This window comes from Limulus polyphemus, unplaced genomic scaffold (assembly GCF_000517525.1).
Source record: "Limulus polyphemus unplaced genomic scaffold, Limulus_polyphemus-2.1.2 Scaffold4555, whole genome shotgun sequence".
NCBI classification, from domain to species: Eukaryota; Metazoa; Arthropoda; class Merostomata; order Xiphosura; family Limulidae; genus Limulus; species Limulus polyphemus.
In genome coordinates this window covers 27,492-38,959 of record NW_013670165.1, presented here as the reverse complement: position 1 = coordinate 38,959, position 11,468 = coordinate 27,492, and the positions used below count along the sequence as shown (strand labels likewise).

The 11,468-nt window shown below is 35.0% G+C and overlaps 1 protein-coding gene across 3 annotated transcripts in view; it reads right to left on the bottom strand.

Moving 5' to 3' along the window:
- The window catches only part of LOC106471339 (ankyrin-3-like), a 46,200-nt gene that overhangs the window by 23,026 nt on the left and 11,706 nt on the right, over positions 1-11,468 (bottom strand). For 2 of the 3 annotated variants that reach the window (XM_013931938.2, XM_022399953.1), the window contains exons 2-3: positions 6,976-7,055; positions 6,096-6,511 (exon numbers count right to left, since the gene is read on the bottom strand). In XM_013931938.2, the coding sequence (XP_013787392.2) occupies positions 6,096-6,278 (183 nt within the window). In that variant the 5' untranslated portion in view covers positions 6,279-6,511; positions 6,976-7,055. Of the gene's footprint in view, positions 1-6,095; positions 7,056-11,468 lie in introns of all 3 variants that reach the window. The other variant, XM_022399952.1, reaches the window with a different exon arrangement.

Here is an 11,468-nt window from a genome sequence, read left to right as displayed (position 1 = left end):
AAATCTTAGCTAATAATTTATATTTTGATAGTATATAAGTATTAAGTTCTTAATTGTGTAATGCAATATTTAAAAAAAATTCTCCTAGTGTGACACTAAAAGTACTAAATTCAATGTAAATTACTCACTATAAAATCATCATTGCTCAAACAAACCATAATTTGTAAATTATATATTATCTATCAGTATGTAAACACATCTTTCCAAAAATGAAAAGAGCAGGGCGAGGCCACTATGTTTGTTCAGTACATGTAACGATATTTCAGCAAATAGAAAATATAGGAGTTTCTTATTTGATATTATAGCTTGTAAATATTGGTATTTTGAGTTCCTAATTTGTAAGAAGCTATAACCTTTGTATTTGGACATCAAAAACATCTAGTCTGAACCAATGCTGCATTCAACATACCATGTGACACATAAAAGTCTATGTTTAGGATTTCTTATTTAATATTTACTTTTAAATTTAGAAATTAACTAATGGATCATACTAAAATGTAAATTATAATCTACAATTTCTTACCAAACTTATTGGTATACATTCATAAAATAGTAGTTCAATAAAATTTTGAATGCGAGTCTACAAACACAGTGACATGGCCTTTGACCTATGACCATAGGAAGACCCGTAGAGATAGAGTTAACCTTGAGGCTCATCCACATGGAAAACTTTCCTCACAATAAATATTCTGCGTAATATGAAATGCATTCCAAAGAAAAAAAAGTTTTTCCAAACATCTGTATCATTCAAGTTTGGAAGTATCTGATTTTTTTTTTAAACTATCAGAAGTGAGTTAGATATTGTTGAACATTAGTCTTTTATCTTAACAATTTCAGAATGGAAGTTAATATTTTCCTAAACTCAAAATGTATTTCCGATAGATATCTCCTCTCACAAAAAGCTTTCTCAACTTATACTGCCCTCTACTGGTGCAAATTCTTGCTCACCACTAGCCTTTATAGTTCCACTTATTACTGCTTATTAATATGCAAATAATTAGCATCCCTCCACCAACAGAAGTGTGACACTACCCCTATCATAACTAGTGCCCTCTCTAATCTCACGGCTGATAATCACTTTAACAGAAGAGGGGAGGATGGGTGGTAAAAATGAGGAGAGATAAATATCTATCAAAAATAGATTTTCAGTTTAAGAAAATGTTAACTTTCGATACGATATCTAACCTCTTATCACAAAAACCTAGAAGCCCATATTTAACCAGAAGATGGCCAGTGAGAAGATAATCCCCCTTTAGGAAGCATCCAAAGGAAAACCATAGGGAGTGAGAGAGAATTAAAAATGACACACCCGTGGGAGACCACACCACTTCTCTAAGTCAGGTATACTCTACGTCCTTTAGTAATACGTCACCAAAAACAGCAGAAACATGGAGGGACTGAAAGAAAAAATTACAGAAATAATGGGACCCCCTGGTGTATAATGGCTACAGCACGACAAACTGTAAATGGGGATTTGACCTCAACCAACACCTGGCAGCATCTGGAATTGTACATCAAGATTGGAGTACGAAGAAGATCCTCTACCTTTCACCTCAAAAATGGATATGGCCATGAAGAGTAGCTCCCATATCAAGAACCTGTCTCCACATGGCGCACCTCAAATACCAAATCCACTTGGAACCGACATCTGGCAGATGGTAGGAAGGAGGAGAACCCAGGTTGGTGTTCATCTCCAGTTCAAAACCTGAAGGCAATAGGAATTGTTTTGTCCAGTACATGGTAGGAGAAAGGAAGGGATGGGTAGGAAAAGGGACCAGAAGTTGAGGGTTGCATCTTCAGTCCAAAATCTGGTAGCATTGGGAATTTATTGTCTATTCTACAGTATAAAGATGGCACCAGCTAAACATGTGCAAGGACTTGTGTGGCTAGACCCCAAGTCACTGAGAACCAACATCTGGATGATTGTAGGAAGGAAGGGAAACTGCAATATATACATATATATGGCAAAGTGCTACATCCAATACCCAGCAGCATCTGAAATTGTACATCAGGTCCACAGTGGGAAGGGTGTCAAGCCACTGACACCCACAGAATGCCACCACCCTACTCTCAAACTGTGTGTTATTGTGGACATTTAGGAAGACAGGCCTCCAGAGTCTACCACTCCATTGGCTAGGAATTGTTAAGTGGCAAGGACGCCCATATTCCACTAGAAAAAGGAAGGGAAAAGTGTGTTGGACAGTCCAGGGGCCATAGCACTGGAAACAGCAATTAGGTTGATGGAGTACATTATCCAAAACATACCAGTGTCTGGAATTGTCCATCAGGTCTGTAGTTGGAAAAGTCTTAACACCACAGATCATTAGAGATGGGCAGTAATCTCTTTCTGCTTTACTCATGTCAGTCCATGAGTGTATGGACCAGCACAAACATATTTATGAAGTTACAGACCATAAAGGATACCTACGAGTGGTCCTGTGGAACACCCCATCTCAACAGTGTGTATAACATGATTATGTGACACGTTATAATATTATATTTTGATGCATAGAGGACACCCCTTAGGAAATGATCAACCAATTCCTGGAAGAATCTGGAATTGTACATCAGGTCAGCAGTAGGAAAAGCCTCAACATGACAGTCATCTAGTATGGTATATGACCAAAGGTCATACAGTGCAGATTTAAGACTAAGTATACCTGGTCAGGATTCAAATATGCACTAAAGGCCCCTGAAAAGAAAAAGAAAGGAGTACTTACTACCCACAGATAAACAGTTAGAGCACTGATGATGTCCCCAAGGGAAGATGGAATGTGCTGCTAGGGACATGTCAAGGTGACATATCTGAAGGGAACATGAAAAAGGTGACAATCATCAGCTGAAAGGGAAGAGAAATGCCAGGTGAATTAACTGGAGAATTCAACCGAGAAGGGAAATGGGAAAAATGGTCATGGGACAAGGTAAGTATTTCATGGAAGAAAAAAATGGACATGAGAACCATGGATGGGAGCAACATAATGTTTCATATACCATTAAAGAGCCCTGACTGGGCAGAGGAGGCAGGTGGGATCAGAACAGTCATAAAGGTGGAAAAAAAAAGGTAAGGGAAAAGGTGTGAAGGGAGAAGCACCCTCTGAAGCAGCTGAAGTCTTTGGTATAAAGAAACAACGAAAAAAACATAGGAATTAGGAAAACAAAAATGTGGCAAACATTCAACACAAACACATAAGAAGAACAATATTTGCATACCCACAAAAGCAGGAACAGTGATTTAAAGAACACAAAGACAAAAGGTCCAATGGAAGATGACGAAAAACATGGTGCACCACATAGAGGTGCTAATCTGGAAAGGAAGCAGGGCAGGGAGGATGGGAGAATGGAAGGAACAAAACAACATGGATAAGATTGACAACTGGAAAAGACAAGCAAAGTCAGTAAACCAAAAAGTGGCAGGTAATGCCACCCTATAGCCCACAACAGATGGAAACCAAAAGACCCCATTCAAAAAGCTAAGGCAAAAAGGATGGTATGTGAGGAATTTTAGGATGAGAAGGACTATAATCCTTTAACACAGACTAAAAGCGATACATGTACCATGTACATAGGTAAACTGCCATGGAGGAAGAAAGAATAGGACAGAAAATTAAAGAAGCTATATACATAAACCTGCCCTTCAGGAGAGGGACCAGGTAAAGCCACACATGAAGATGGAAGGCAGGTACAGACAGATGACACACATCAGAGTGTGGTTGACAGAGGAATGTCAGAGATAAAGGAAAAGAGAAACAACACCAAAAACTGGTGCAGCAATGGAAATCACATGTGAGCTGGCCAATACATAACCAGCAGCATAATACTACACAGAGTGGTCTGAAGTATGGCATGGATACGTGGGAAGAGACAAATAGGAAGATATGCAAACAGGTATTAACCCAACCAATCCAGACTGAGAGCACTGACTGCTCCTGCCAGAGGATGAGGAACAGGAGACCAAAATTGGGGAAGTGGGGTATTGAGAAGAGTGGCAAAAACATCAAAATCTGGGATGTCGCACAGAGCACGCAAAACATGAAAAACAGGCAGATCCAAAGACCAAACTGCAGGATGAATCTTGCCAGAACAGGATAATTTATCTACAACCAGATTCAGGGAAGCCAGACTATGACATCCCAACAAAATGATGGGATAGCAATGGGCCCAACATAGAAGATCCAATGTGAGAAAACAGAGGTCTGTTCACCTCAGTGCCCCTTGCCTGGTGATGTATGATACTACCATAGAAATATCAGTTAACCATCACCAATCAGCCCCTAGTGCCCACAGAAAGTGAAAGCAAACCTAAAGAACAGCAGGAAGTTCCAATATTGACATGGAGAGAGGACTCAGAGACCATCAGCCCAAAACCTCTTGGGTGTCAAGATACTCCCCCAACCAGAAATATCTGTAAAAGGTGACATTCTGGACAAGAAGGAAGAAGAGGAACACCCATTGTAGTATTGTTAAGATCCAACCACCAGTTAAAGTTGGTCTGTAAGGGAGGAGGAAGGGTAAGAGAGGCACTAAAGGAATGCCAAAGAAGGCTCCATTGGTCTATCAGAACCCACTTATGATAACACATGAGGCCATGACCCAGAGGAATTACAGCTTTGAGAGAAGCCCACGTCTACAACACAGGGAAATTCTCTTGTGCAGTAGGAGAACGAGAGATGATGAGATGCTGCATATGAGATATTCTCAAGCTCACAACTGAAGTGGAGCAGGTAGGGCCAAATGGAGGAGGGAATGGAAAAACACCTCGAGATGAACCAAAAAATTGTAGTAATGTGAGGAAAAATTGCTCCACTTTGGCAAGCCAACCCACCACAATACTGTCTTGGAAAAGACTACTCCCCAAAAAAGAGCAGGGGTGGAACATGGGAAAAGGGGAGATAAGGACAAAACATAACATACCTGAATAATCAAACCCACCAAAGGGAAAAGAAGTCTGGGATAGTCCACCAAAATGACATGTGACTAATAGGCATATTCAGGAAGAGGGAAAAAGGTTGTCCAAATCCAAATCTTCCTGACCACTGAAAACTGTGGTAGGACAATCATCAGTAGGACTGCCAATCGAGAAGTGATTAACAACTGCAAGATTAGAGAGGGTAGTGTTGCACTTCTACTGGTGGAGGGTTACTACATAATTATTTGCCTGTTAGTATGCAGAATTAAGTGGGAGTACCAAGACTAGTGGTGAACGAAAATGTGTGCTGATAGAGGCACTATAAAGGCGAGAAAGCTAACTATGAGAAGAGGCAAGATATTGTTTTGGAAGTAATGATTGCTCAAAAGTAGAGAGAAAAACACATCTACAGTAATTATACTTGATCATCAAATTAGCTGTATAACACCAAAGGATTTTTTCCTTAAAAAATTCTTAAGACTAGTTTAAGAAATGAAAAAGTTAGACACAACTACAGCTAAGGCAGTGTTACTTTTCTAACATGATGGTAGGCCTATGAAAGAGTGATTTCAGTGACAGAAGTTGCAACATTTGAGGAATTTAAGAGGTAATTAGATGAGATTTCTAGAGATCAATACTGGGTATAAACAAAAGGGTTTCTATAAGATTAGTATTCAGTATCAGGTATAAGACAAGAGGTTTTTATGTATAGTTTGGAATAGAGTGTTAATATAAGATGGGATGACCTCGATGGGCCAAATGTCCCATTATTAGGCTTCGGAAATTAAATTATCAAAGCAGCCTTTCCAAACTAGTTCTTTTCTTATTTTAGAAAAAAGAAAAAAAAGGAACTGGCTTCATGTCTTAGTCTGTACACTAATATTCTAACATTGTTTACTTTTTACTTCTAATGGAATATTACATAATACAAGAACATGTATCTTTAAGTCCATATTATTGTTAACTGCATACAGATTTATATCTATAATAAATTTATAGCTACAAAAAGGCTTTCAAAAAATTGTGTTACAAATACTGTAGAAACTAACTGTTCAATTTGGAAAATATTTGAGATTTGAAAGTGATTAGAAGACCACAGAACTTACTATATGAAATAAGATTTTTTACAAATAAAAGTTTAATTTAGAAAAGCTAAACTAAGTATCATTTACAAAACCAATATTTGTACCTTTGGTATTTGTGACAAACGAGCTTCGATTCCAAACCAATCAATATCAGATGGATGAATTTCTCGAAGCTCCTCCAGAATTTCTAGAAGGACTTGTCGAGTTGCTTCAGAGGTTCCAGAAGAAAGAAGGTGGCCTCCTGTCTGGAAGAAGCTGCTTATGGCTGCCCCCATTCTTCGCAGCATTCCAGGAGCGCAACAGCCTCTTGCACCTTCCTCTGCCCGCCTCCTTCTTTGCAGCAATTCAGGGGCACAGCAGGCTCTTGCCCCCTCTTCTACTTGCCTGGACTCCAAGGTTTATAGAGGAAGAACTCTTTTTGTTTAACCAGTCATAGGCTATAGAGAAAGTCAACTTGACTGTATCTTGAAATAGTTTAGAGGTACTGGCCAGTATGATGATGTCAGCATCATAAATATAGCTGAATAACAATAAACAATGGTACTGACCATTAAACACTACTTTCTGGATTTTCTGATAAATTATTCATTGGTTCAAATGCACAGAAACAATATTAAACTTCTTGCTAAACAGTCTCTGTAGCTGTGATGACTTACAGTGTTTGAAGAACAATGGTACTAAATTATACACGCATTAACAATTAATTTCATCTACAGTCCACACTTGCACTTACGATTAGTCCAACAACACAATTTTTTGTTTTTTTTACCATTCAACTAAACACAAAATTAAAGATACAAAAGCCATATTTACATTTATATTTGTGTTATATGCTTTTTTAATTTTTTACAATCTTTAATCAAATTATAAGTAATTTTATTAGTATCTTAAATCATGTACAACAGCATGAACTTTTAAGAACTGAAGTTCTGATGATCTAGGATGGCCATGACTACCAAATGAAAATAAAAAAATGTTCTTCACCCTCTTTAGAAACCGGATGACACATTAACAGATGTTTCTCAAGATGATTGTATTGTCAACTCCTAAGGATCACATGCATCCTGTTATAAAAAAAAGAAAATTAAATATATAATTCTATTACATATCACCCAAAAAATATTTCATGTCATTTCTTATCCATGTTCTTAAAAACAAACTTTACACTTTTGTAACAAATTAAAACGAAGCATCGCTCTTAAGCTTTAGTAAACTAATATTTTCAATCAATACAAATTTTTCCACACCACCACAAGCTAAAATTGTTTTTCCATAACATTAATCTTGATTAAAGTATACTATATAAACATGAACTGAAAATTATCAGATATGTCATATACATGCGTAACATACACAGCACCTACCATACTCTTCTGACAATGGTTAATGTATCTTCACTTGCTACATCTAGCTGACACAGCCAATTTTCCTAGTATTGCATAGTTATATTCTAAGCTGAAAACAAGAATCACTACAAGTTTTGTAGGCATGATTCTCCTAGACTGAGACTTGACACAGTAGAGTATTGTACCTTTACTACAACTACCAAACAAAGCTTGCATTCGATCATCTCTGACAATTGGTACACTTCCTATACTACACTTCACTGAAAATCTTATTAACAGATCAACATTATCCAATAATGCATTTTCCAATGGGATTAATGTACCCATATTAAAAATCTCAAACTGTGACAAGATAACTTACAATACAGAAATGGTACAAGCATAAAGAAATATTTTTAGTTGTAAACGACCCTTAAAACTAGGTAGTGCTTTATATGAAACTAATGTGTATAAAATTGTATTTATAAATAAATCAATTAAAATAATTTAATATTTAAGTATTCTATCTGATAAACTATTGAAATTAACTTGCACATTAAAAGTTTACTTACTTAACAGTACATATGTACATTGCAGAAGTTTTAAAAGGACTGATAAAATTACAATTAATGTCAAAATATTACATATCTATTTATTTGTTCTCTGTTATAAAAAGCTAAATAATACTGTTTTTATTCACTGTAAACATTACTTACACATTCAGTTAGTCCAAAAAAGTATTTTCAGATCTTTCTTATTTCACAATTTTGCTTTAAACAGCCAATATTACAATATATGATTGCACCGATTTTATGAACTTATCACAATTTTCATTGTTAAACTGCTATTTAAATTCAACTTAGAATGTACATAATGTAATTTTCAAACTCTTCTAAACAACAGTTATCAAGCTACTACCATATAAAGAACCCACAGTACTTACCAAAGACAAACCAGGTATAAAACATACAAAATACTCTATTAAATTTATAACCACAAATTTGAAAATTGTAAGAAATATATTAAACATAAGAGGTTACATTAAATATACATATGGGTTATTTTTGTAACATCCTAATTATATTTTGAATACATTTTACTCGAGATTTCAAACTATTCTAGTATTTCTTTTCCTTTATCTCTATAGTATTTTCAGAATTTAGTTGTCTGTAAAAAGAGTTCAGTTTTGACCACTGTAAACCTATGCCTTGAGATTGCAACATGTCTCCATAGGACTTGAGCCTAACATTATCACTTTGTTCTGACAGTATTGTTGGAATGAAAATTAATAGAAAGTGACCTACACTTGTTGCTAGCCCAACTTTCCAATGAGGACAAAGTGTTCATTTTGTAATCTTGTGTTTCATTGGCTAAAATTATAGAAGTATAATTTCTTTGTTCTCTGACGGGATACGTGTGTATTTGAATCTAGGTTGTTGAAACAGTCTTATCCTAGTTGTCAGCACATTTATAGTCACTCAAATAAACAGTATTATTTCGAGTTCAACTGTGTTGTATGTATTAACATTTTCTCTTCCTTGTATTGCATCACTTACTAAAAAAAAATCACAGAGAGAGAGCTATTTGAATAAAGCAGGGGGGAGGGGAAGAATTGGAATTTCTGTTGAGGCTTGGATTTTTATTCATAATATGTAAACTTTCTTTTATCAGCAGCTCACGATCATTACATCCACAAGTTAGAATCCAAAAATTTTCTAAGGAAATGGTGTGAGATGATGTTTGTTGTGAGAATATGGAGGAGAATTAGGTGGAGATTGAAGCTTATGCCTAGTTATATTAGAAACTCCCATAGTGTGAGATGATGTTTTGTTGTGAGAATATGGAGGAGAATTAGGTGGAGTTTGAAGCTTAAGCCTAGTTCTATTACAAACTCCCATGCATTCCAAAGTGCATATAATTTCCTAACATTATTCATTGTATATTTATATTATTAATTATAATTAAGATTATTCCCTTCATTAGCATCATAGATTTGATGAAGATGAAATATGTGTAATTCTGAAACATTCATTAAAGATGTTTACTATCATTGTCGTAGCTCTACTGTTCAATATCAGACTTCATTTTTCACCAAATGAATAAATTCATCAATTTCTACATTGAAGCAATTCAGTCTCAATTCTTTAAACATCAGTAATTCTCTGTAAGCTAGATCTTAGCATTCCTGTGGTTATTGCAGTTGCAACTTATTTGTATACAACTCTTTACCATCACAGAGTAAAATTCACATAAAATCTTGGTGCCGTGGCAAGGATTTAAGCAGATCAGGTGAGTGAATCTTTTTTAATCTGTATTTTGCACTTTCCAAATCAAGTATGCTTATAAATAGCATTTCAGAGATAACTCTCATCTCCCATAAGTCACTGTCTACTCAGTCTTTCATTCAGTTCCAGAACTCACCAGCTGGGCTGGACAATGAAACACTGGTAGTATTGAATGAAAAGCCTCCTGGAATACAAGAAATATCTCTGATTTGGAATCCATAATTGAAAAATTGAGAGCTATGCAGAGAGAGACAAAAAAGCACTTGCAATGTAACATAATTTTTATCTCATATATATGTTGAATTTCAATGCATCACTAGCTTTCAGCATTCAAACAGTAAATTTGAAATTATTGTACTGCATACATTAATAACATTTCAGATAAACTTTTAATTTCTCATCATTCAACCTTACTGATGAATTCTACTACAGAATGAAAAGTCTCATGGAAAATGGCCAGTGAGAGATGACATGCCTCTGAAATGCTTACACTACTTTGATTTGGTATCTGTAATGGAAAAATTAAGATTAATGTGAAAAATAAAACTCTGCAGTCCAAGAGGATTTTTATTATGACTGTTACGAATACTTCTTTTATTTTCTGTATAGGTGTTATAAATGTGAGAACAGCCTTCTTCTCAAGCTGTTCAGACAAATGAGATAGTACATATTAGAAGTTGACATAAATGTCCTCCACCTGGCAAAAAGGCATTAGTTACCAAAAAAACTTACAATTTAACATATTATTAAAGCTCAACATGCCAGCTTTTATGAAACGTTACAAAACCTGATTAAAAATTATACTTTGTCTTTGAAGGCCCTGACATGAAAAACATTTATAGAAGAAATAGAAAAAAAAAACTTTTGTGCATAGAAGGGTAGAGGAGTAAATCATGGTTATATCTATGGGGATTTGAGTCCATTTTACTTTCCCATATAGTAACCTAAATTAATTTAGGTATGTGAATAATGTTATGACATTTCCTCAAATTCAATATTATATATTGGACCAACTGTTTAATGATTATGTATACATGTTAAGGATTTCTTTTTCACCAGACATAGTTCTTTCCAATATTTAATTTGTTAGAATTACTTGACACCAAGCAGGTAATAAATGCCCTTGCTAAAAACAAAAAGAGCTATGAAAACAACAGTTTAACGAAGTACAGATGACATGATCTACTACTACTGTTGGGCATACTATGTAAGTGCCAGTGTGATCCAAGCTTGTGTGTGTGTGCCTACATATTTTGTTGTCCAACTTCAAATTTTGTCTGTATTAGAGCACCACTTTTCCTATCTAATAAATATTTAATATCAATCATTAATTTGTAGATGAGTCTTGCAAATTTATGGGTATTATTTTCCCATTGTCTCCACAACAGTAAAACATATCTTGAGGTTTAGTTTGTTTTTTTTACTAGTCTTTAGTCACAATCATAATTAGCTCAGTAGAAAAATTTAGTCTCAGGCAAATGTAACCCTTAAATTGGAGAGCATTATTCTATTAATCAACAACAAGCCAAATATTCTTAAGATATCAAGAAGGTTGATAGTTTGTGCAGTTTTAACTTTTTCTGATAAGAAAAATAAAAAAGCTTCCTGAGTTATTCTATATAACTCCTAACCAGGTTATTTACAAAAATAAGGATATATTTAGGCAATTAAAGTTGAAGTTTTGAAAAGTTTTAAACACTGTAGTAGATGATTTTCTAACTCAAAACAAGCAAAATTGATGTTATTTATATACTTTATTAGTTACTAATGAACCTATATTATTACTTTTAACATTATTTTAGCAACAATATGTAGGCATTAGATACTTTTACGTCTCCGTTTGTTAATTGATTTTTCCGTAACTTCG